Source organism: Salvelinus fontinalis, chromosome 18 (assembly GCF_029448725.1).
Source record: "Salvelinus fontinalis isolate EN_2023a chromosome 18, ASM2944872v1, whole genome shotgun sequence".
NCBI lineage: Eukaryota > Metazoa > Chordata > Actinopteri > Salmoniformes > Salmonidae > Salvelinus > Salvelinus fontinalis.
This window is the reverse complement of record NC_074682.1, coordinates 30,420,707-30,447,037: the sequence shown is the minus strand read 5'-3', so window position 1 is coordinate 30,447,037 and position 26,331 is coordinate 30,420,707. Positions and strand designations below refer to the sequence as shown.

The 26,331-nt window shown below is 42.1% G+C and overlaps 1 protein-coding gene and 1 long non-coding RNA gene across 18 annotated transcripts in view; both read right to left on the bottom strand.

Moving 5' to 3' along the window:
* Positions 1–2,400: 2,400 nt before the first annotated feature.
* The window catches only part of LOC129815268 (calcium-dependent secretion activator 1-like), a 155,875-nt gene continuing 131,944 nt past the window's right edge, over positions 2,401–26,331 (bottom strand). For 7 of the 17 annotated variants that reach the window (XM_055868913.1, XM_055868916.1, XM_055868919.1 and 4 more), the window contains 12 exons: positions 26,253–26,282; positions 23,830–23,986; positions 23,269–23,410; positions 22,165–22,329; positions 20,403–20,558; positions 15,347–15,494; positions 15,161–15,235; positions 14,836–14,919; positions 14,660–14,692; positions 8,965–9,072; positions 4,187–4,291; positions 2,401–3,750 (listed from right to left, as the gene is read on the bottom strand). In XM_055868913.1, coding sequence (XP_055724888.1) covers positions 3,574–3,750; positions 4,187–4,291; positions 8,965–9,072; positions 14,660–14,692; positions 14,836–14,919; positions 15,161–15,235; positions 15,347–15,494; positions 20,403–20,558; positions 22,165–22,329; positions 23,269–23,410; positions 23,830–23,986; positions 26,253–26,282 — 1,380 coding nt within the window. In that variant the 3' untranslated portion in view covers positions 2,401–3,573. The remainder of the gene's footprint in view (positions 3,751–4,186; positions 4,292–8,964; positions 9,073–14,659; positions 14,693–14,835; positions 14,920–15,160; positions 15,236–15,346; positions 15,495–20,402; positions 20,559–22,164; positions 22,330–23,268; positions 23,411–23,829; positions 23,987–26,252; positions 26,283–26,331) is intronic. The other 10 variants (XM_055868915.1, XM_055868931.1, XM_055868920.1 and 7 more) reach the window with 3 other exon arrangements.
* Positions 9,088–14,650, bottom strand: LOC129815269 (uncharacterized). The gene is made up of 3 exons (XR_008753405.1): positions 12,809–14,650; positions 11,216–12,521; positions 9,088–9,392 (listed from the first exon to the last, which is right to left on the bottom strand). It is a non-coding gene; the product is annotated as an uncharacterized LOC129815269 (long non-coding RNA).

Genomic DNA, 26,331 nt, shown 5'->3' with positions numbered 1-26,331 from the left:
CTGGGTCTCGACCCCGCCCTGTGCAACTGGGTACTGGACTTCCTGACGGGCCGCCCCCAGGTGGTGAGGGTAGGTTACAACATCTCCATCCCGCTGATCCTCAACACTGGGGCCCCACAAAGGTGCGTTTTGAGCGCTCTCCTGTACTCCCTGTTCACCCACGACTGCGTGGCCATGCACGCCTCCAACTCAATCATCAAGTTTGCGGACGACACTACAGTGGTAGGCTTGGTTACCAACAACGACGAGACGGCCTACAGGGAGGAGGTGAGGGCCCTCGGAGTGTAGTGTCAGGAAAATAACCTCACACTCAACGTCAAAGAAACAAAGGAGATGATTTTGGACTTCAGGAAACAGCAGAGGGAGCACCCCCCTATCCACATCGACGGGACAGTAGTGGAGAGGGTAGTAAGTTTTAAGTTCCTCGTCGTACACATCAAGGACAAACTGAATTGGTCCACCCACACAGACAGCGTTGTGAAGAAGGCGCAGCAGCGCCTCTTCAACCTCAGGAGGCTGAAGAAATTCGGCTTGTCACCAAAAGCACTCACAAACTTCTACAGATGCACAATCGAGAGCATCCTGTCGGGCTGTATCACCGCCTGGTACTGCAACTGCTCCGCCCACAACCGTAAGGCTCTCCAGAGGGTAGTGAGGTCTGCACAACGCATCACCGGGGGCAAACTACCTTTCCCTCCAGGACACCTACACCACCCGATGTCACAAGAAGGCCATAAAGATCATCAAGGACAACAACCACCCGAGCCACTGCCTGTTCACCCCGCTATCATCCAGAAGGCGAGGTCAGTACAGGTGCATCAAAGCAGGAACCGAGAGACTGAAAAACAGCTTCTATCTCAAGGCCATCAGACTGTTAAACAGCTACCACTAACATTTAGTGGCTGCTGCCAACATACTGACTCAACTCCAGTCACTTTAATAATGGGAATTGATGGAAATGTATGTAAAAATGTATCACTAGGCACTTTAAACAATGCCACTTAATATAATGTTTACATACCCTACATTACTCATCTCATATGTATACACTGTACTCTATATCATCTACTGCATCTTGCCATCTTTATGTAATACATGTATCACTAGCCACTTTAAACTATGCCACTTTATGTTTATATACCCTACATTACTTATCTCATATGTATATACTGTACTCTATACCATCTACTGCATCTTGCCTATGCTGTTCTGTACCATCACTCATTCATATATTTTTATGTTCATATTCTTTATCCCTTTACACTTGTGTGTATAAGGTAGTAGTTGTGGAATTGTTAGGTTAGATTACTCATTGGTTATTATTGCATTGTCGGAACTAGAAGCACAAGCATTTCGCTACACTCGCATTAACATCTGTTAACCATGTGTATGTGACAAATAAATTTGATTTGATGTGAATGGGGCCATGTTCAGCCCTCCGTTTCCTGTAGTCCACAATAAGCTCCTCTGTCTTGCCCACGTTGAGGGAGAGGTTGTTGTCCTGGCACCAAACTGGCAGATCTCTAACCTTCCTATAGGCTGTCTCGTCATCGTTGGTGATCAGACCCACCACTGTTGTGTCATCGACAAACTTAATGATGGTGTTGGATACGTGCGTGGCCACACAGTCGTGGGTGAACAGGGAGTACAGGAGGGGACTAAGCATTCACCCCTGAGGTGCCCCGTGTTGAGGGTCAGCGTGGCGGATGTGTTGTTGCCTACCCTCAGCACCTTGGGGGCGGCCCGTCAGGAAGTCCAAGATTCAATTGCAGAGGGAGCTGTTCAGTCCCGGGGACCTTAGGTTAGTGATGAGGTCAGTTCTATTTGCTATGGTAACATTATCACCCTCTGGTTGCCAGTAGTTGTTTTACAGTTATACCTAACCTCACCATTATGGACATTTGTCACGTTGGTAACAATGACTTGGGAGACAGGCGCAGGAATGCGTAATAGGCTTTTTTATTATACCCCAAATTATGGCGTGCCGGGTAAGGGCACGGGGACGAAGACCAAACAAGCACGTAACAAAAAAACAGGGTTGAAACCCAAATAAAAGAGCGAGGAGTACCTCGAATAAATACACACAATGAGACGATGAGACAATGGGACGAGACCCATAATAAACCGCACGCAAACCAAAACACACAGCACATGTACTCACACGCACCAACGGACATTGTAACAGTAAATCGACAGCACGATGGTGAACAAAGGGCACATTATACAAATACAATCAGTGGGAATAGGGACCAGGTGTGCTCAATGAAAGTTCCAGAGGGATCTGTGACAACATTGTTCTGTCCCTGTGTGCAGATTTAAAAACATCTCCTCTCCCCTTTCCCTCGGTCAAATAGGTAATTGACATACATTATATAAATAACACAAAACGGAGAACAACTGTGTATTTGTACAGTCATTTTTATTTAGAGGCCACAGCTCTTGCATATTACAACTGTTGGCTTTCATAAGGCAAAAGCAAGAATGATCCACCAGCTAATTTCACACAGAAAACAGAAAGCGTTCAGAGGGTGGGGACCCACGGGCATGCAGCAATGGCTCAGAATGCAATGTACAGCGTTGTATATACAAAACAACAGTGAGATCCAAGGAAATGCCACACAGCCCATCCTAATCAACTACGGAATCAAACAAAAAAGACGGACCAACTTTCATTTTGGTAAATAAAAAAACGTTTTCTTTTTAGCGCTCTTTTCTCTGTAAAAGTGCAACTCAATTTAAAATAGAGTAGAACCTGTTTCAAGGTCTTTTCAACAACGTAGAAATAAAAATATAATCTCCAACAAGATATCAAAATGGAGCTATGAGAATATTGCATTTCTAGAATTCCCACTCATTTTAGTTCAAAATGGCTGCTGGACAATGTCTCGTTAGTGTTAGGGTGAGAGATTATGAGGTCACAGAGCATTGACAAAGATATGGAAACGCAAGTTCTAGAACATACTATGGGGTTGAGAGTAGAGTGAGTAGACGAGAAGACGTTTATCCTAAACAGCTTTGAACTTAAATAATGAGGGTCATTTTCAGTTTGAAGCAGTTGGCATCCACTTAAAGACAGATAAGACAAAGGGTACATACACTCATCGTCACAAAAATGTACCATTATAATGAATGTAGAATACGACAAAGAAGCGCCATATAGGTTTGCATTGGACAGGAACACACCTAATAATCTCACTCAACATTGTCAAACAAATGGTACTCCATATTGCTTAGGAACACATAGAAATTAATTTAGAAATCAATGAGACAAAGATATCATCGGTGCTATCTTCAGCATGACACAGCTAAACTGTCGATCATGGTATATTTTTTCAACATTTTTCCTCATTATAGTAATTACTATTTGTATTGTTTATTACAGGTCCTTCATGGGCATTTCTAGCTGACAAACAGGTCCTAGAGTTGACATGTGAGTAACAGAGTTGGTACATGCATTGGTTCCCAGGCTAAGTCAAAACTTGTGAGAGGAGGGGGTCGGGGGTGGGGTGTGGAGACAGGAGTCAGACAGGGGTAAAGGGAGGTGCCAGTTCCGGTGTTGGGTGGTGCCAGGCTCTAGTCGTCGTCTTCGTCCTCTTCGTCACTGTCCTTCATGGAGATTCCCCCCATGCCTCCCTCCTTCATGGACGCGTTGGCCTCCTCCAGGGTCAGTCTGTTCCTCACTGTGTCATACATCTTACTGTTCAGGGTGGAGTCTAGCACCCCCTGCAGACGGAAGTCACGGTACTTTTTCTACAAGGAGAAGGATGATTAATGAGTAAATTGGTTAGCCGGTACAGAGGGATGATAATATTGACAGTAACTAAAGGCTCTAGAAAGAACGTGTTTCACCGGGTTAGAGGTAGACTACATGGAAATCAGTGATAGTGATTATGAAGAGATGAGGGTCTCTCCAATCATCTCCAGCACACTATAACGCCTACCATACCACTAAGCTACATTTTTCAACATACCCTTTCAATCACGTTCCCATCTTGCCATCACGTAAGGCGACGCTAGTCTCAAAAGAGTTTTAACCCCTGGGGTGCCAGTAAGTTTGTAGGCCGTCATAAATAAGAATTCTTAACTGACTTGCCTAGTTAAATAAAGGTTGAATAAAAAAAGTATCAAAAGTTACAGTACCTGGGTTACAGTGCAGGTTATTAACCCCTCCCTGCAAGTGAGTTACCTTGACAATCCTGATGAGGATCTTCAGCTGGTAAACATGGAGCTGCTGGTCCATTCGCTCAGTGAGCCAGGTCCCCAGTAGGTTCATGGTGGCTGTGTACCATTGCTGCAACACACACAAACACAGCGTTCTCCAGCAAAACACACACACACACACATTGACGAAAGCAAGCACACACACACACACAAACACACAAACAACAACACACACACACACACACAAGCAAACTGGAGCTCTCTGAATATCAAGATGCAACTTGATATGTTTTCTAGTGAACACATACACACGTCTTACAAGCAAAACACACACACATAGGGAAGTACTTTTTGATACACACAGACATTCACAGTATTCTCCAGAAAAGATGAGACAGACATTTCAAAACACACACACACACAGAAGATACAATTCTGTAGTGGTGAATAGAACCACACACTGAACATGCATAAAATACTGATTCAGAAAAAAACATTATTATTTCATAATTCCCATTTCTCCAATCAATGCAGGACTCTACGAAAATCTGAGGGAAACAATTGAAAGATTAATACATTTCCAGGATATACTAGTAGTAGACATTAGTATTAGTAATAGACAATCTATAAAATCTTGATGTTTTCTGGCACATACATTCTGGCTCCAGTACACTCAGGGACAGAATCTTATATAGTTTTTAATAAACTGAACATAATATGCCATACATAATTTGTATCTGAATTTAACTAAGTAAATTCTTTACTTCAAATGTACTTCCAGACTAGAGCTAAAGCCCTATGAAGACTCTTCAATACTTATTAGCAACACCACAACGCCTTAGAACATTCCTTCTACATACTGTAACTCCACAGTGTCGTTTCAACTCGATCATTTGCGGAAATTAAATCATAATGAGAAAATGAGGAAAGCGTTAGGCAGGCAAGGAGCAGACAGTTGTGCTATTTTCATATAACTTTTCAGAAGATCGTTTCACTCATGCATTCAGAGTGTAGGATAAGATTGATCTAGATGATTCATATCAGAGATCAAGTTATAAGAGAGCAGCACACAAGAGAGGAGTGATGAACCAAGGAAGACAGGAAATAGTCGTCCTCCCTCGAACGTCCAGAAAAAAATATAAACTGAGTAATGTGGAGTGAGTAGGCAGGGTCAGGATTGAGGGCCTGGTCAGGAATGAGGGCCAGGAATGAGGGCCTGGAGAGTCAGGAATGAAGGCCTGGAGGGCCTGGAGGCTCAGGAATGAGGGCCTGTAGGGTCACGATTGAGGGCCTGGAGGGTCTGGAATGAGGGCTTGGAAGGCCAGGATTAGACTTGTTTTGGTTGGTTTTTGGATGGTTTGACTGGTCTAATTGCCCTAGCTCTAATTTGATTGGACCCAGGTTTGTTTGTCCTGTAGAGATGACTGGTAGGTCAGGAGGTTTTGGTTTGGCGCTTGAGGTCAGATATTAGCGGATTGATGCCTGTCCACTTCAAACGGTCGAGTTGAGCCTAGGTGCGTGCAGTGCATGCCGACCTGGAAGGCAGGTGGGTAGGTGGGTGGGTGGCTGTGTGGATGCGTGCGTGCAGAGATTGGTTGGCTGTATGTGTTGTATAGTAGTATGGCACTATATTCAAATACAGTGCCTTTGGAAAGTATTCAGACCCCTTGACTTTTTCCAATTTTGTTACTTTACAGCCTTATTCTAAAATGGATTAAATAAATAAAAATCTACACACAATACCCCATAATGACAAAGCGAAAACAGGTTTTTATAAATGTTTGCCTAGAAGGTCAGCATCCCGGAGTCACCTCTAAACAACACAGCACAAAAGCATAATTACAATGTTCTAATTTAAAACATGATATACTAACAGTAATCTTGCGAGGGGAAAATGCAGAAGAGAAACCTTAACACGTCAATATGTTACCTCTCTAGGCTAACATTGACCAATGACACTGTTGACTTTGAGACTGGTGTTTTGCGGGTACTATTTAATGAAGCTGCCAGTTGAGGACTTGTGAGGAGTCTGTTTTTTCAAACTAGACACTCTAATGTACTTGTCCTCTTACTCAGTTGTGCACCGGGGCCTCCCACTCCTCTTTCTATTCTGGTTAGGGCCAGTTTGCGCTGTTCTGTGAAGGGAGTAGTACACCGCGTTGTACGAGATCTTCAGTTTCTTGGCAATTTCTCACATGGAATAGCCTTCAGAACAAGAATAGACTGACGAGTTTCAGAAGAAAGTGCTTTGTTTCTGGCCATTTTGAGCCTGTAATCAAACCCGCAAATGTTGATGCTCCAAATACTCAACTAGTCTAAAGAAGGCCAGTTTCATTGCTTCTTTAATCAGTACAACAGTTTTCAGCTGTGCTAACATAATTGCAAAAGTGTTTTCTAATGATCAATTAGCCTTTTAAAATTATAAACTTGGATTAGCTAACACAACGTGCCATTGGAACACAGGAGTGATGGTTGCTGATAATGGGCCTATGTACGCCTATGTATATATTCCATAAAAAATCTGCCGTTTCCGGCTACAATATTCATTTACAACATTAACAATGTCAACACTGTATTTCTGATCAATTTTATGTTATTTTAATGGACAAAAAATGTGCTTTTCTTTCAAAAACAAGAACTTTTCTAAGTGACTCCAAACTTTTGAACGGTAGTGTATGTAAATGAGATTTCCGTTTTTTCTTTTGAATAAATTAGCAAAAAAATATTAAAAAATCTGGTTTTGCTTTGCCGTTATGGGGTATTGATGAGGGGAAAAACAATTTCATCCATTTATAGAGTAAGGCTGTAACGTAACAGAATGTGGGAAGTCAAGGGGCCTGGATACTTTCCGAAGGCACTGTAGTAGTATGGTAGTGTAGTAGTATGTTAGTATAGAAGTATGGTAGTATATTAGCATGGTAATATAGTGTTATGGTAGTATGGTAGTATATAGTAGTAGTATGTTGGTATGGTAGTATAGTTGCATAGTGGTATGGTAGTATGGCAGTATACAGTAGCAGTACGGTACTATAGTAGTATGGTAGTATGGTAGTATAGGGGTATGGTAGTATGTTAGTATGGTAGTATACAGTAGTAGTATGGTAGTATAGTAGTATAGGGGTATGGTAGTATGTTAGTATGGTAGTATAGTAGTAGGACTGAGGCAGAACTCTAAGAGGAGAAGGGTCATGCTAGAAGATGTACACAGGTAGATTATTTGACTTGAATTCATGCCATTCAACATAATGTGCTAAAACAATGCAACATTAGAGATAAGTGCCACTTTCTGAAGAGAGATAAGGCGGTAGGAGTTATGGGGGCAATAAAGAAAGAAGGAATTGAGAGAGAGAGAAAAAAAGTAAAGTTGTTGAAATTAATAAGTGAAAGATAGAAAGAGAGAGAGCGAGATGCAGCTTTGGGGAGTTTTGCCAATACATGCAAAGAGATGGATGGAATATAATAGAATTAGGAGGGAAATAATGTTTAATAAACCACCAATCTAATCATCAGACACTAACGGAAATACAAAGTTAAACACTGTTGCAACCAAAACATCCACAGCTCAAAAGACGTAAACAGTCAAACATGGTAGGGCCAGGTCAGAAGCAGCTATACTAACAGCCACACATCAGAAACAGTAGGGAGGAGGTACGTTTTAGCAGCGTAGAAATACAAGGAGACAGACAGGGACAGCCAGTGTTGACTTCAAAGATGAAAATAAACATACTTCACAGTAGTACAACACACCTCTTAAACACACAAAGCCAACACACAGTGACAGCGCTGGAACAGAATGCTACTGCACAAATAATACCTCTCAAACATACTAATACACAGCTAATACACATACTGAATCACTGTACCGCACACCTCTCAGACACACAAAGCCAACACACACACACATCTGTGCACCACAATACTGTACAGTTTATACATTTCAGGGGTATGAAGCAGACACACATCACTGTAGTACACCTCACGGAAATGGTGGACACATTATTTCAAATGTACCACATAAGGATTACGTGCTTGTAAGACAGTGCTCTCATATCCCTGGCATTTGCCAGACCGATTCAAACGAGAATGTGTACAGATGTAGGATCTTCATTTGATCACCTCAAACGTGAACGTGTACAGATGTAGGATCTTCATTTGATCAACCTGTTGCAGGAGAACTTTCCTGCAATGCATGGCATTTAAATCTTTTAGCATGTTTGAGGTTTAAACAGGCTTCTGAAGTTTGTATTTTCCACATTGAAATTTCAGGCTTGATTTTTCCTTACGAAAAATGTATCAACCCCTACAAAAATGTCCATTAATTTTAATCCACAAATTAAGTGGATATGTATTGTAAAGTGCTATATAATATTCAAGATTATTTACATAGAAAATGAATGTTAGTTATTATGTATCCTAGTGTTGGAGTGAATTAGATGATCTGTACATAATCACATATCTTTCTTTACCCAGAGAGCACTGCTTTCGATAATCCTGCCTGATGGTGCTTGTTTGGATTCTTTGCTTGTAAACAAAAGGGATCCAACCAATTCCCAAAGGTCCAAAAGTACTGTGGCAATGCATACCAGAATACAGTGGGCAGCAGCAGAGGAGGAAGAAAAGATGGAAGAGGAAAGCCACTAGAGGAGGATAAAACACAGCCCTCTTCTGTACCAGGCTGTGATAGGTATACACACAGCCCATGGTCTCAAAATGTGACATATCATATCCCTTCTCTGTCACAATTGTTTTGCCACATTTTGGAACCCCCCCTTCCTATTGGTGAGGAGGAGGCATCTTACTTACATCAAATAACCTTTCTATATACACCTCCTCATTGACCTTATCTCGCAGGATGTCCTGAGAGTGGCGGACACAGGTCACGTAACCATCGGCAACATCCATCCCAGGCTTCTGCAAACACACCAGAAACAGAATCATTGTAAATCAGTCATTTGTATTATGCAAAAATGTATTTAAAATATACTAAAGAATATGGAAAATAAATAAAATATTGAAAACTCTGAAATTAAATTATGATGTAATGTACTAAATTCAGTTGAAGTCGGAAGATAACATACACTTTAGCCAAATACATTCAAACTCAGTTTTTCACAATTCCTGAAATTTAATTCTAGTAAAAATGCCCTGTTTTAGGTCAATTAGGATCACCACCTTATTTTAAGAATGTGAGATTTTTTAATTTTTTTTTATTTATTTCACCTTTATTTAACCTGTTGGGGATGGGGGCGCTGTTTAGACTATTTATGCTAATGTGGCTAATTTTTTAAACGGCTTCCCACAAAATCCTTGATCGTACAATATGCATATTATTATTATTATTGGATAGAAAACAGTCTATAGTTTCTATAGGAGTTGAAATTTTGTCTCTAAGTGGAACAGAGCCCATTCTACAGCAATTTCCCTGACATGGAGTCAGATTTGAGAAACGTTGGCCACTTTTCTGAAGTCATTTAAACGGGCACTGTCGTTGCTATGACTATACGGACACTTCTTACGTCTTCCCCTGGATGCCTTTACGTGATGACGATTCCAACGGGCTCGATTGCTCGTTCACAGGCACTACAAATGAAAAAAACCTTTAGCTAGCAAGTCTTTTCTTGCTGCGTAACGCGCGTGGAAGACACCGACCCTCTCCTGTTCCAAGCATTAGTTTAGCCTGTTATATTTCTCCGGTCATCTTTTCACTCGTTATAGGAGTTACAAACATCACAAAGTAGTTAATTTAAAGCGTTTTATAGCAATTTATATCCGTTTAGTGCGATTTTGGGACATTTATTTTTGCAACGATGTGAAAAGTTGGGAACGCTTTTCAGTTCATCCCGAACGTAGTTGACATTTCCACATGGCAAGAGGACAGCTTTCCACCAAAAGACGATTTCTCCCAAGAAAGGATCCTTTGCCCAAGATACTGATGGAAGAACAGCTCAAGGTAGGACATTTTTATTATGATAAATCGTGTTTCTGTCGAAACATTTTAGTGGCTTAGGACGCCATGTTTTTTGACGTAGCTTCGCTTGGCGCAAACTGTATTGAAAAGTAAGGATAAATTAAAAAATGTAATAACGCAATTGTATTAAGAATTAAATTGTCTATCAATCCCTGTCCACCCTATATTTTTTAGTCACGTTTATGAGTATTTATGTATAAGAGTAGATCACTGTCTAAGTGGCGCAAGGACGTTTTCTTTACCAGCTTGTCTACATTTCACATTGTCTAACCATGATTTTGGTGGCTAAATATAAACATTTTCGATCAAACTGTATATGCATGTTGTAATGTGATGTTACAGGAGTGTCATCGGAAGAATTCTGAGAAGGTTAGTGAAAAAATTAATATCTTTTGGCGATGTTGACTTTTATCGCTCACTTTGGCTAGAATCAATGCTGGGCTGCTAATTGCTATGTGCTAAGCTAATATAACGATTTATTGTGTTTTCGCTGTAAGACACTTAGAAAATCTGAAATATTGTCTGTATTCACAGGATCTGTGTCTTTCGATTCGTGTATGCTGTGTATTTTTACGAAATGTTTGATGATTAGTAGTTAGGTAAACACGTTGCTCATTGTAATTATTCTAGTCCATTTGTGATGGTGGGTGCAATTGTAAACTATGCCATATACCTGAAATATGCACTTTTTTCTAACAAAACCTATCCCATACCATAAATATGTTATCAGACTGTCATCTAATGAGTTTTTTTGTTGGTTAGGGGCTATAAATATCTTAGTTTAGCCGAATTGGTGATGGCTACTGGTGTTGGTGGACAAATAAAAGATGGTGGAATATGCTAATGTGTTTTTAGGTAATAGATGTACATCTTTACATATTGTGTCTTCCCTGTAAAACATTTTAAAAATCGGAAATGTTGACTGGATTCATAAGATCTGTGTCTTTCATTAGCTGTATTGGACTTTAATGTGTGAAAGTTAAATATTTAAAAAAAATATTTTTTTTGAATTTCGCGGCACTGGTTTTTCAGTGGGGGGGGGGGGGGGTGTGCCGCTAGCGCCACGCTGATCCTAGACAGGTTAACCAGGTAGGCTAGTTGAGAACAAGTTCTCATTTGCAACTGCGACCTGGCCAAGATAAAGCATAGCAGTGTGAACAGACAACAACACAGAGTTACACATGGAGTAAACAATAATGGCAGAGATGGCAAAATAATAGTAGAGAGAATGATTTATTTCAGCTTCATCACATTCCCAGTGGGTCAGACGTTTACATACACACAATTCGTATTGGTAGCATTGCCATAAAATTGGTTAACTTGGGTCAAACGTTTCAGGTAGCCTTCCACAAGCTTCCCAAAATAAGTTGAGTGAATTTTGGCCCATTCCTCCTGATAGAGCTGGTGTAACCGAGTCAGGTTTGTAGGCCTCCTTGCTCGCACATGCTTTTTCAGTTCTGCCCACAAACTTTCTATAGGATTGAGGTCAGGGCTTTGTGATGGCCACTCCAATACCTTGACTTTGTTGTCCTTAAGCCATTTTGCCACAACTTTGGAAATATTCCTGGGGTCATTGTCCATTTGGAAGACCCATTTGTGACCAAGCTTTAACTTCCTGACTGATGTGTTGAGATTATGCCATTTATTTTGTGAAGTGCACCAGTCCCTCCTGCAGCAAAGCACCCCCACAACATGATGCTGCCACTCCCATGTTTCACGTTTGGGATGGTGTTCTTCGGCTTGCACGCCTCCCCCTTTTTCCTCCAAACATAACGATGGTCATTATGGCCAAACAGTTCTATTTTTGTTTCATCAGACCAGAGGACATTTCTCCAAAAAGTACGATCTTTGTCCCCATGTGCAGTTGCAAACCGTAGTCTGGCTTTTTTATGGCGGTTTTGGAGCAGTGGCTTCTTCCTTGCTGAGCGGCCTTTCAGGTTATGTCGATATAGGACTCGTTTTACTGTGGCTATAGATACTTTTGTACCTGTTTCCTCCAGCATCTTCTCAAGGTCCATTGCTGTTGTACTGGGATTGATTTGCACTTTTCGCACCAAAGTACGATCATCTCCAGGAGACAGAACGCGTCTCCTTCCTGAGCAGTATGACGGCTGCGTGGTCCCATGGTGTTATACTTGCGTACTGTTGTTTGTTCAGGTGAACGTGGTACCTTCAGGCATTTGGAAATTGCTCCAAAGGATGAACCAGACTTGTAGAGGTCCACAATTATTTTCTGAGTTCTTGGCTGATTTCTTTTGTGGAGGTCCGGGATCACCCCCCACCCCCGCCCCCCCACACTGAGTAGCATAGCCTAGCATAGCGTCACAATTAAATAGTAGCATCTAAATATCATTAAATCACAAGTCCAAGACACCTAATGAAAGATACAGATCTTGTGAATAAAGCCACCATTTCAGATTTTTAAAATGTTTTACAGGGAAGACAAAATATGTAAATCTATTAGCTAACCACGTTAGCAAAAGACACCACTTTTCTAACTCCATCAGTTTCCTACTCCATCAGGTGCTTTCACCAATTCGGCTAAACTAAGATATTGATAGCCACTAACCAAGAAAAAACCTCATCAGATGACAGTCTGATAACATATTTATGGTATAGGATAGGTTTTGTTAGAAAAATGTGCATATTTCAGGTAGATATCATAGTTTACAATTGCACCCACCGTCACAAATGGACTAGAATAAATACATAGAGCAACGTGTTTACCTAATTACTAATCATCAAACATTTCGTAAAAATACACAGCATACACTAATCGAAAGACACAGATCCTGTGAATACAGACAATATTTCAGATTTTCTAAGTGTCTTACAGCGAAAACACAATAAATTGTTATATTAGCATACCACATATGCAAACGTTACCAGAGCATTGATTCTAGCCAAAGAGAGCGATAACGTAAACATCGCCAAAATATATACATTTTTTCACTAACCTTCTCAGAATTCTTCAGATGACACTCCTGTAACATCACATTACAACATACATATACAGTTTGTTCGAAAATGTGCATATTTAGCCACCAAAATCATGGTTAGACAATGACAAAAGTTGCCCAGCTGGTCAGACAATGTCGTGCGCCATATTAGACAGTGATCTAGTCGTATACATAAATACTCATAAACGTGACAAAAAAATATAGGGTGGACAGCGATTGATAGACAATTTAATTCTTAATACAATCGCTGAATTACATTTTTTAAATTATCCTTACTTTTCAATACAGTTTGCGCCAAGCGAAGCTACGTCAAACAAAATGGCGTCATAAGCGATTAACATTTCTCGACAGAAACACGATTTATCATAATAAATTGTTCCTACTTTGAGCTGTTCTTCCATCAGAATCTTGGGCAAAGAATCCTTTCTTGGGTCTAATCGTCTTTTGGTCGAAAGCTGTCCTCTTGCCATGTAGAAATGCCCATTGCGTTCGGCATGAACTGGAACCGTGTCCAGAGATTCACAGTGTCTCAGAAATAAATGTCCCAAAATCGCACTAAACGGATATAAATTGCTATAAAACGCTTTACATTAACTACCTTATGATGTTTTTAACTCCTATAACGAGTAGAAACATGACCGGAGAAATATAACTGGCTACACTAATGCTTGGAAAAAGAGCAGGTCTGTGTCCACCGCGCGCCCGACGCATCTGGAAAAGAGTTCCTACCTACACGTGTTTTTGTTTTATAGGGGCTGTGATTGCGCAATCGATACCATTCAAATCGTCATCACGTAAAGGCATCCAGGGGAAGACGTAAGCAGTGTCCGTATCCTGATAGCGTTCACAGTGGCCTTTAAACTGACTCCAGATCAGGGGCCAAAATGTGTGAAATCTGACTCCATGTCAGGGAAATTGCTGTAGAATGAGTTCTGTTCCACTCAGAGACAAAATTCCAACGCCTATAGAAACTAGAGAGTGTTTTCTATCCAATAATAGTAATAATATGCATATTGTACGAGCAATAATTTAGTAGGAAGCCGTTTAATCTGTAATGCAATTATGCTAATGAGAAAACAGCACCCCCTGTAGTCGCAAGAAGTTAAAGGCACAGTCTACTTAGTGTATTTAAACTTCTGACCCACTAGAATTGTGATACAGTGAATTATAAGTGAAATAATCTGTCTGTAAACAATTGTTGGAAAAATTACTTGTGTCATGCACAAAGTAGATGTCCTAACCGACTTGCCAAAACTATAGTTTGTTAACAAGAAATTTGTGGAGTGGTTGAAAAACGAGTTTTAATGACTCCAACCAAAGTGTATGCAAACTTCCGACTTCAACTGTACCTACTCACACAGTAAAACAAATTAAAGATAATAAATAGAGGCAGGGTTGGGAGGGGCAGAGGGAGGGGGTTATGGGAGAAAAATGTATCTTCTCTGCACAGCACAGTAAAATCCTCCCAAACACATAAGAATGTACTAAATTATTTGTACTTCCTTTCAGAACACATAGCTTTACTGGTTTGACATTTTACAGATATCAATTTGGACTGCAGCACACTTACAGGGACATCCACATACTTAGACGCAGCTTTCACCTGAAATTACAGACAGAATGTGACAAGAAAAGATGAGAATTGCAACATTTGCACAGTCACCAATATAAGTAAAATAATTGACTGAAACACAGTTCCATCTGCCACAATATTGGAGGAGATACAGTAGAGAAGTCTAGTCTTACCGTGAATGACATGAAAGATGAGAAGAGAGTGCCTTCATCGTAACGGGAGATCTTCGCCAACAGGGCCTCCAGAATAACCACAAACTAAGAAGAAGTGAGACACACAAACAATAAATAAAAAAATCTAATCAAATTGTATTTGTCACATGCGCCGAATGCAACAGTGAAATGGTTACAAACAACTAACAAATGGATTTAACCCAGACCACAAATCACCTTGTTCTTCTTTTCTAGTACCACAAAGAAAGCTGAGGCCAACCACAATATGAGTCACGTATCGTTAGGATGGACAACTTCTATAAGAAAGAAGAAGAGTGAAGTGTACCTTAGCCACCATGAGTTGGATCATGTCTTTCACACTCTCCTCAATCAGTTCATCTATTTGGGCGTGGTACTGTTTCTGAAATACCAAAATAACACACAGTTCATCTATTTTGGTGGTACATTTTCTAGTAGGTGTATGTGATCCCTTGTGGGAATTGAACCCACAACCTTTGCACCACATTCTTACCTCCTGGCCCATCTCCATGGCACACAGCTTGGCGGACTGGTCCTTCGCGTCCACCATCACATTGAACATGGTGCATATTGCTGCCGAGATGCGGAAGTCTGTTCCCCTGCTGCTCTTTGCCAGCTTGGACTCAAATGCCATCTTAGTGCTGCAATACACATCAGGGAACATCTCTATGTAATGTACCATATTTTGTTTGAGGCAGAGGCTCATGTCCAGCCACATGATCGAGAGACACAAACAGCAACACAGACACAACACAACACTGCCTCGCTTCGCGTTCTTAGAAAACTATGCAGTATTTTGTTTTTTTATGTATTATTTCTTACACCGTTACCCCAGGAAATCTTAAGTCTTATTACATACAGCCGGGATGAACTATTGGATATAAGAGCAAAGTCAATTTACCAACATTACGACCAGGGATAAGACTTTCCCAAAGCGGATCCTCTGTTTGGCCCACCACCCAGGACAATGGATAGGATCCCAGCAGGCGACCCAAAACAACGGCATCGCAGAAGGGGCAAACAGAGCGGTCTTCTGGTCAGGCGCCGTAGACGGACACATCGCCGACCGCTCTCGAGTATACTACTCGCCAATGTCCAGTCTCTTGACAACAAGGTAGACGAAATCCGAGCAATGGTAAACTTCCAGAGAGACATTGTAACATTCTCCGTTTCACGGAAACATGGCTCACTCGGAATACGTTATCAGAGTCGGTACAGCCACCTGTTTTTTTCACGCATTGCGCCGACAGAAACAAACATCTTTCTGGTAAGAAGAAGGGCGGGGGTGTATGCCTTATGATTAACGAGTCGTGGTGTGATCACAACAACATACAGGAACTAAATTCCTTTTGTTCACCTGACCTAGAATTCCTTACAATCAAATGCCGACCGCATTATCTACCAAGAGAAATCTCTTCGATTATAATCACAGTCGTGTATATCCCCTCCAAGCAGACACCTCGACGGCCCTGAAAGAACTTATTTTGACTCTATGTAAACTGGAAACCACATATCCTGAGGCTGCATTTATTGTAGCTGGGGATTTTAACAAAGCTAATCTGAAAACAAGGCTCCCTAAATTTTATCAGCATATCAAACGTGCGATCCGGGCTGGCAAAATTCTGGATCATTGTTACTCTAACTTCCGCGACACATACAAAGCCCTCCCTCGCCCTCCTTTCGTCAAATCTGACCATGACTCCATTTTGGTGCTCCCAGCCTATAGACAGAAACTAAAAAAGGAAACGCCCATGCTCAGGTCTATTCAATGCTGGTCCGACCAATCGCTCACGCTTCAAGATTGCTTCGATCACGTGGACTGGGATATGTTCCGGATAGCGTCGGACAACAACATTGATGTATAAGCTGATTCGGTGAGCGAGTTTATTAGCAAGTGCATCAGGGTGATGTTGTACCCACGGCGACAATTAAAACGTTCCCCAACCAGAAAATGTGGATTGATGGCAGCATTCGAGCAAAACTGAAAGCGCGAACCACTGCTTTTAATCAGGGCAAGGCGACCGGAAACGTGACCGAATACAAACAGTGTAGCTATTCCCTCCGCAAGGCAATCAAACAAGCTAAGTCAGTATAGTCAGTATAGAGACAAAGTAGAGTCACAATTCAACGGCTCAGACACGAGAGGTGTGTGGCAGGGTCTACAGTCAATCACGGACTACAAAAAGAAAACCAGCCGTCCCAGACCCCGATGTCTTGCTCCCAGACAAACTAAACAACTTCTTTGCTCGCTTTGAGGACAATACAGTGCCACCGACACAGCCCGCTACCAAAACCTGCGGGCTCTCCTTCACCGCAGCCAAAATGAGTAAAACATTTAAACGTGTAAACCTTCGCAAGGCTGCCGGCCCAGACGGAATCCCTAGCCGTGTCCTAGGGATGCCGTCCAGACCAGCTGGCTGGTGTGTTTACGGACATATTCAATCAATCCCTATCCCAGTCTGCTGTTCCCACATGCTTCAAGAGGGCCACCATTGTTTCCGTTCCCAAGAAAGCGAAGGTAACTGAGCTAAACGACTATCGTCCCGTAGCACTCACTTCCGTCATCATGAAGTGCTTTGAGAGACTTGTCAAGGATCTTATCACCTCCACCCTACCTGACACCCTAGACCCACTCCAATTTGCTTACCACCCCAATAGGTCCACAGACGACGCAATCGCAATCACACTGCCGACTGCCCTATCCCATCTGGACAAGAGGAATACCTATGTAAGAAAGCTTTTCATTGACTACAGCTTAGCATTTAACACCATAGTACCCTCCAAACTCGTCATCAAGCTCGAGACCCTGGGTCTCGACCCCGCCCTGTGCAACTGGGACCTGGACTTTCTGACGGGCCGCCCCCAGGTGATGAGGGTAGGAAACAACATCTCCACCCCGCTGATCCTCAACACTGGGGCCCCACAAGGGTGCGTTCTCAGAACTCTCCTGTACTCCCTGTTCACCCACGACTGCGTGGCCATGCACGCCTCCAACTCAATCATCAAGTTTGCAGACGACACTACAGTGGTAGGCTTGACCTCACACTCAATGTCAACAAATCAAAGGAGATGATCGTGGACTTCAGGAAACAGTAGAGGGAGCACCCCCCTATCCACATCGACAGGACAGTAGTGGAGAAGGTGGAAAGTTTTAAGTTCCTCGGTGTACACATCAAAGACAAACTGAATTGGTCCACCCACACAGACAGCGTGGTGAAGAAGACGCAGCAGCGCCTCTTCAACCTCAGGAGGCTGAATAAATTTGGCTTGTCACCTAAAACACTCAAACTTTTACAGATGCACAATCAAGACCATCCTGTCGGGCTGTATCACCGCCTAGTACGGCAACTGCTCCGCCCACAACCGTAAGGCTCTCCAGAGGGTAGTGAGGTCTGCACATCGCATCACCGGGGGCAAACTACCTTTCCCTCCAGGACACCTAAACCACCCGATGTCACAGGAAGGCCAAAAAGATCATCAAGGACAACAACCACCCGAGCCACTGCCTGTTCACCCCGCTATCATCCAGAAGACGAGGTCAGTACAGGTGCATTTAAAATGGGACCGAGAGAGTGAAAAACTTTTATCTCAAGGCCATCAGACTGTTAAACAGCCATCACTAACATTGAGTGGCTGCTGCCAACATACTGACTCTTATCTCTAGCCATTATAACAATTAAAAATCGGATGTAATAAATGTATCACTAGTCACTTTAACTTCTTATGGCTGCAAGGGGCAGTATTGAGTAGCCAGATAAAAGATGCCCATTTCAAACGGCCTCGTACTCAATTCTTGCTCGTACAATATGCATATTATTATTACTATTGGATAGAAAACACTCTCTAGTTTCTAAAACCGTTAGAATTATTTCTCTGAGTGAAACAGAACTCATTCTGCAGCACATTTCCTGACCAGGAAGTGGAATGTCTGAAATCGATGCTCTGTTCAACTTCCTGCCTATACATGGGCATAAAACGTAAGAGTCTACGTACACTTCATAGACCTTCCCCTGGTTGTCAAGAGGCTGTGAGAGAAGAAATTTTGTGTTCATCTTGTTCTGAATTGGAATACAAGCTCTTTGTATGACGTGTCCCTCATTTCCGGTACTCTTGGCAGCGCCAGTTGGACAGTGGGATTGCCTTCTGTTTAGCTGCCGTTATGGACGACTACTATCTCCGGTTCGGATTTTATTTGATACATGTGACCATATCATCGTAAAGTATGTTTTTTCAATATAGTTTAATCAGATTATTAAAATTTTTTCGGGAGTTTTGCCGTGTTCCGTTCTCTGACTTTGTTGACGTTGGAGAGATCCGTGCCACTTGGCAAGTGCCCATGCTAAATGAAGAGGGAAATTTGCCGTTCCAGATCCAAACAACGACTGTTCTGGACAAAGGACACCTTGTCCAACATTCTGACGGAAGATCACCAAAAGTAAGAAACATTTTATGATGCTATTTCTAATATCTGTCGTGCATGTGAACTGGTCGTCGGCGCCCAAGTGTTTCTGGCTATTGTGGCTACGCTAATATAACGCTACATTTTGTTTTCGCTGTAAGACATTTAATAAATCGGAAATATTGTCTGGAATCACAAGATGCCTGTCTTTCAATTGCTGTACACTATGTATTTTTCAGAAATGTTTTATGATGAGTAATTAGGTATTTGACGTTGGTGTCTGTAAATATTATGGCTGCTTTCGGTGCAATTTCTGATTGTAGCTGAAATGTAAACTATGATTTATACCTGAAATATGTAAATTTTTCGAACAAAACATATGCTATAGAATAAATATGTTATCAGACTGTCATCTGATGAAGTTGTTTCTTGGTTAGTGGCTATTTATATCTTTATTTGGTCGAATTTGTGATAGCTACTGATGGAGTAATAAACTGTTATAGTAAAAAAAGTGGTGTCTTTTGCTAACGTTGTTAGCTAATAGATTTACATATTTTGTCTTCCCTGTAAAACATTTTAAAAATCGGACATGTTGGCTGGATTCACAAGATGTGTACCTGTCATATGCTTTATTGGACTTGTTAATGTGTGAAAGTTAAATATTAAAAAAATATATATTTTGAATTTCGCGCCCTGCACTTTGTGCTGGCTGTTGTCATAAATGTACCGACGTCGGGCTTGCACGCCAAACAGGTTAAACAATGCCACTTTATATAATGTTTACATAACCTACATTACTCATCTCATATGTATATACTGTACTCTATACCATCTATTGCATCTTGCCTATGCCGTTCGGCCATCGCTCATCCATATATTTATATGTACATATTCTTATTCATTCCTTTACTCTTGTGTGTATAAGGTAGTATTTGTGAAATTGTTAGATTACTTGTTAGATATTACTGCATGGTCGGAACTAGAAACAAGCATTTCGCTGCAATCGCATTAACATCTGCTAACCATGTGTACGTGACCAATTACATTTGATTGGATTTGATTTGACACACACATGCACCGACCCCCACATACACTGACAACCACATTACATTGAATCGAGCACAGAAACATACACACAACACACACACACCGTTTGACGCAGTTCTCGATCATGTCGCTGGACATGAGCTTCATGCGGTTCTCCAGGTGTTTGGAAAACTCCTCCTCGGGCCAGTGCAGGTCCCTGATGAAGGTCTGCAGCGCCTCCAGCTTCCAAAACATGTCCTCCGAGGTCCCAGAGCCATTGCTGCACACCCACGGCACACCCAAACACAAACAGGTCAGAGGGCAAAGGTCTCAGAAGACAGAGGGGTCAGGGGGGTGTAAAGGAGGATGCTGGTCCTCCACACCTCAACTACTGGGGTCAAAGGTCCTTTATTCTAACCACACACCGACCGACTGTTCCAGAGTAATGTCCTTCATTTTAACTCAACTTATAAATATCAGATCTTCTCTTTAGACAGACAGTCAGTTTGTGGGGGAAATAAAAGGTCAGGGTTGACTCCAACATTGAAATAACCATGCTGTAGCACATGGTTATTATAACCCTTTAGGTGTGAAGTGGAATCATGCAGGATTGTCACTGCAGATATCTCACAGGCTGACTTGTGTCTATACAGAGCGAGGGAGTAGAGAGGTAAGGGAAGGCGTGCCTTGAAACATGGCTATAATTTTGTGTTCAAAAGTAGGTTTAATTGATCTCTATTGAACTTGGTTTGTTTTGGGTATACACGATCAATCACAGAAAATACAACTCTTGAAGAGCAGCCCCCTCTCTCACCCCCCATGTCCTCAGGCTGGTGGTGCTAGGCGGGTATACTACAGTATAAGAGCTATTAAACACACCATGCAGTCCTGTCTGAAGTTGCTGTCATCCTGGGTAGAGCTGACTGGGATAGGGGGATGCAGGAAAAGCAAGAGGAGGAGGAGAGGAAAAGAGGACAGGAGAGGGGGCAGATCTCTACTATATTGGATGCCAGCTGCACTGAAGCAGTAGTTGCTTCAGAGCATTCAGCTAACAGTCCGCCCACCCAGTTACAACCAGATGGACTCTCTACCCACTCCTCCCCATCCCATAAAACACTAGAATGAAAACACCCGCTAACCACCAGCCCCACACACCCTATCCCACTGGCCATAGAAAGTCATGTGAGCCAGGACCAGTAATATTCATACAGAGTGCTGAGGCAACTGTGTATTCTATTAGCAATCAGTGGTACAGTCCACCATTCATGAGCACTATGGACAAACGACTTTATTCTCTACAGCTAGTGCAATTATGAAAACTGTTGGAGAGAGGAGGAAAGATACACATTGGACAGAAAATTCCAGATGAATTATGTCCACTGCTGCAATAGAGTTCAGTGCAACAAAGCCCAACACTTCCTGTGAGAGATGGTTTGGATCTGTATCTCTGTACCTCACAGCTCAACTGCATGCATGTTGAGGGGAAATGAGAAGGCATCAGATAGCCATTCATTTCAAGAACAAACAAGTCTAAACTCTAAACAAGCCTAAACTACTGTATTTAACCCCTTTGCAGTGCTCTTGGCATGAACATGATAGGATCGGTAAAGACCACTCTGCTTTAATATTTACCCCAGATTTGATTTGAGGAACGTAAGGGTAAAGTAGTCATATCTGGAATGTGCCATGCTCTAGCCTATGGAGTTGAGAAATAAGCTATTTTCCCTTACTTAATGTCTAAGCGGGTCATTGGGAGATATTTCAAAACGTAAAACAATATTTTAATTGTCAATGACCTGTGACATGGGGACCTAGGGGACATCTTCATACCAAGGCAATACGTTGCTGATGCACAAAAATCTAAGGTGAACTAGTTGAATACACACTCAGGGACATAGATAGCAGTCATCCATGACGGGGTGGAAAAGCTAGGCATTGTCGGAAGGTTAACTGATAGTCCTGCTACTGGCGGCAGATTTGGTACTTTGGGAATTTGGAGGTTGACATTTGGTATTTGGAGATTCACATTGGGCAGATTACTTGTTAAGCTCCTGCAGAAGAGACAGACAAAAAGAACAAAATAAATCCAGAACAGTGGTAATGTAGACACTGCTGCAGATCAAAGCCATGTGACACTGTACAGTAAAAGTAATCAAATACAGAACACAAGAGGAAAAGTCACATAAAGAAACCGATCATCTTCTGACATGATACATAGTATGTAAATACCACACATAAACAAGAGCAACAGTTAGAGAAGCAGATGTTTTCTGAAGCACATAGAAAAAGAGGACCTACTACATTCAGAATAAGCGGTGGATTTCAGAGACACAGAGACACATACAGTATAAAAGGAGCAGTAAGACAAAACAGCAAAGTTATATAAACACAAGACCTATAGTCTAGAAATATGCATTTTCTTTTGAGGTTTAGAGCTTTGTAAAGAGCTTCCTTTATGAAGAAAGCAAAGCAAAATGTAAATGGAATGACAAATCAATAAGAATTACTTACAAAGTGAAAAAGAGCAAATTAGAAACAAAAACTACACCGGAGAGCTTCTGTCCCTAGCGACATTTCAAAGCACACACTATGAACGTTAGACCATGAAACAAAAAGGATGGAAATATTGGAGATCGACTTCAACTAAACAGAACAATATACACTAAAGCTTAGAGCTTCTGACAATAAAACTAATCGTTGTAATAATACCTTATGAGACGTACCATCATATTCAGGTTTGATTTGTTTCTGAAGTTGGAATAACTAATCTCCAAGGCCTTTGTATCCTAATAAAAGTTGAGTTAATGCCTATCGGGATATGTTTTCCTTATCAGAAAAGAAACTCTGACTGAGGAGTGTGGTGAGGCAGTAAAATTTCATTAAGGACTGAACAACATGAGGTATAGTAGTCTTGTAAGAGTGTCTCTCTCCTGGCCTCTCTAGCCATCCTAAAGAGCAGACAGTTAGTGAGAGGATGGACGGTCCCTTACTTTACAGGCACCCAGGACTCTCCCTCACACCCCCTGGTGATAGACTGAGCGATGGAGGACTCCATCAGGTCCACATATCTAACCACCAGGGGAGAATAGAGGTCCTGCAGGTGTTTGTGGAATTTCCCGTTGCACAGGTGATCTAGAAGTAGAAGAAGAGAGAGAAAATAAAGAGATTATAGCAATAAACATTGTTTTATAGTTATATTGTTAATAAACATCATAGAAGGGCAGTGATTTAGGCAGAAGAGGGAGAGAGAGAATACAGTATTGATATTATAACATAAATGTCACAAAGGGGCAGGACCAAGCAGTGTTAATATAGCACAGAACAGCACGTGCTTTTGAAAATAATCTCTTCTGAATCACTGTTTCTAAGGTGTGATTCCTGGAGAAATGGCACAGCCACCTTTAGCTGTTTAAGATGGGTGAAAACTTTGGACTTTTGAGTGGGTGGTTAATCTCTTTCCCATTCCAAGATATGACATGAATCTAACTTGTTCCTTAATGTTTATTGGAGAAGGCCATTGGTTTATATAGGAAGAGAAACAGGAAACGTACAGTCTGTGCGGAGGAAGTCGTTGAGGAGCTGGAAGAGAGGGAAGCTGTCCCAGCTCTCAGGAGACTGAATCTCCAGGGCAGCGTCCATGTCCACAGCGTACATGGCCAGGAAGGTCTCAGCGTGCTCCGTCATCAGGTCAGACCACCAGGCAAAGGCCTAGACACACACACACACCACAGACAGGACAGAGACAGAACCAGGGAGGGGGTGAATGTTGAACACAAGCCCCAGTCAGGGTGTGAGGATATGGGGTAGAGTAGGCTGGACAGCGAGGGGGCAGAGCAGACTGGGAAGGATCACACACGTACTGGAGCTAATCAGAGCTCTAACAAACCCCACACCAGCAAAGCACTGTGGACTGATATTATGTGTAGGTAGGTAGGCACAGTGTACTTGGATTGTTGGCCGTTAAATGTAGTGATTTTATGTAGTTAACTATAGTAATGGATGTCTGTAGCCTTGCAAACCCATGTGTTCTCCAATAATGAGTAAAACCAATCCACAGCTCTTGCTGGTGAAGACTAAAGGGATCTGGGCTGCTTAAAGCCTTAGCTAGCCTCCCACAACGTGAGAAGAACTTTACAATACATTTATACACAAAGCCAAAAATAGCATAATGATGTCATAAAGCTGAGTAATTATGTTGTATTCATTTATTATTGATAATTAATCTATAGATTGAGGGAGGGTCACAGCCTGGCGTGGGGAGGGGGGTGCCTTAGGTACCTTTTCTCATGCAAACTGATGTGGAAAACTCCCTACATGCTTTGCTCTCCAGGACCAGGAAGCAGCTCGGGTTTCCACCATTCACATCATTGCCATACCAACAGAACATTCCTCTGTAGATGTGAATGTGACACAGGTCATGTCCATGCACTGCACTCGGCCATATAATAGGAAGTAGGCACACTGACCGAAGACTGCAGCACATAGCTTCTCTACTAACTACAGGGTCTTCAGAGGGACAATTTGTGGACAGACCAAGGTACTTGATATGGGTCTCCTCAGTGATTTTCAGGATGACTAGTTAGGGTGAACAATGCTACTTAGTAGGTCAGAAGGAGGTATTTATCCATGTCTGTTTTCATTGAAATTTCTGCTTCTGTTTATGTTGCTCCTGTGCTCGCAGTCTTGGCTCTGCTTATTTGCTCATCTTTGGAAAAACTTGACATTTGACATATTCCAAGAGGGGAAACTGATTAAACTTTGAAAAGCTTAATCATTCCAGTTATGTTGCATGCTTTTATTCCATATCGAATCAATATCCCCTGAAAAATATCTGCCATAGGGGGACTATAGCTAGCCCAGCACAGTGGTACGGCATTGCAGTCAAGTCCTCACTTACCTACTGTCTGCCCAGTTACCTGCCCACCCCATCCAAGACTATTTACAACACTATAAATCATTAGTGCTATAGTACACGCAGCAGACCTGTACAAGCTCCATCATCGTACACAGGGCAGGGGGAGTGAGTGTGGACTCAGGGGGAGGTTATAGTTCCAGGAAGGAGGGATGGACAGGTAAATTGGGGGCTCCATCCTACTGTATGTTGGGGGAGGGGAACTCAGGCAAGGCCTTGGCCTCTACTGCACACCCAGGCTCAGTGCTCAGGCTCAGCCAGAGAGGGTACAGGCTCTAGTGCTGCAACAGGCACCATCGTTCACAACAGGCTCAAAGGAGAAGTCCTGGACGACTGTACCAACACTTCAGAGAAAGGGGGCAGGGCATTTAGTGGACATGCACAAACCATTACAGGGTTACAGGGGGGAGGGGGTTCTCATTCAACTTCACCACGTACCTCTTTGCCCTGCAGGGAGCGAATATCACCGATCATACAGACAGTGAAAACACAGGGAGATGTACAGGATAGTAAACAGTAGTGTATCTACAGTATCAGGCATTCATATAAAGGGTTTCTGAGTGGTGGAACAATTCTAAGACGGAAGGAGGGATAGAGCAGAGAGATGGAAGAGGAGAAGCCGGCAAGAAGAGGAATGTTCTACATTTTCAAAGAGTGTGAACCGTAATTTGAAACCCAACTTAAAGCTGGATGGAGGGAGGAGAGGTGAGACATTCATGGTAGAGTTTTGGATTGAATCAAACCTTAAAAGAACCATACTGTGGTATATCTCACTTCAACATGCTGCTAGAGAAAATAAGACTAGTCTTTATGGCCCCATGGACATGCTCTATGATCAAAGTGATGTTGTGCAGCCTATAGTATAGTGGAGCTTTACAGATTCAGCATGTTAGCTGATGTTTCTGCACCCACACACAACAGCCACCCATTCCTCTCTAGTGTATTCCCCTCAACCTTACAACACTAAGGGCAGCCCTAGTCTCTGTGCAGGTCAACATGCGATAGATAGGGAGAGGAGGTTTGTGATGGGACTGAAGAGAAAGGTAAATAATTATACTGTACCGATTGATCTCCAGAACTTGTGACTGCAGCCTGTCAAGCATATGTCAGAGAGATAGAATAAATCTGCTTATCTGCATTA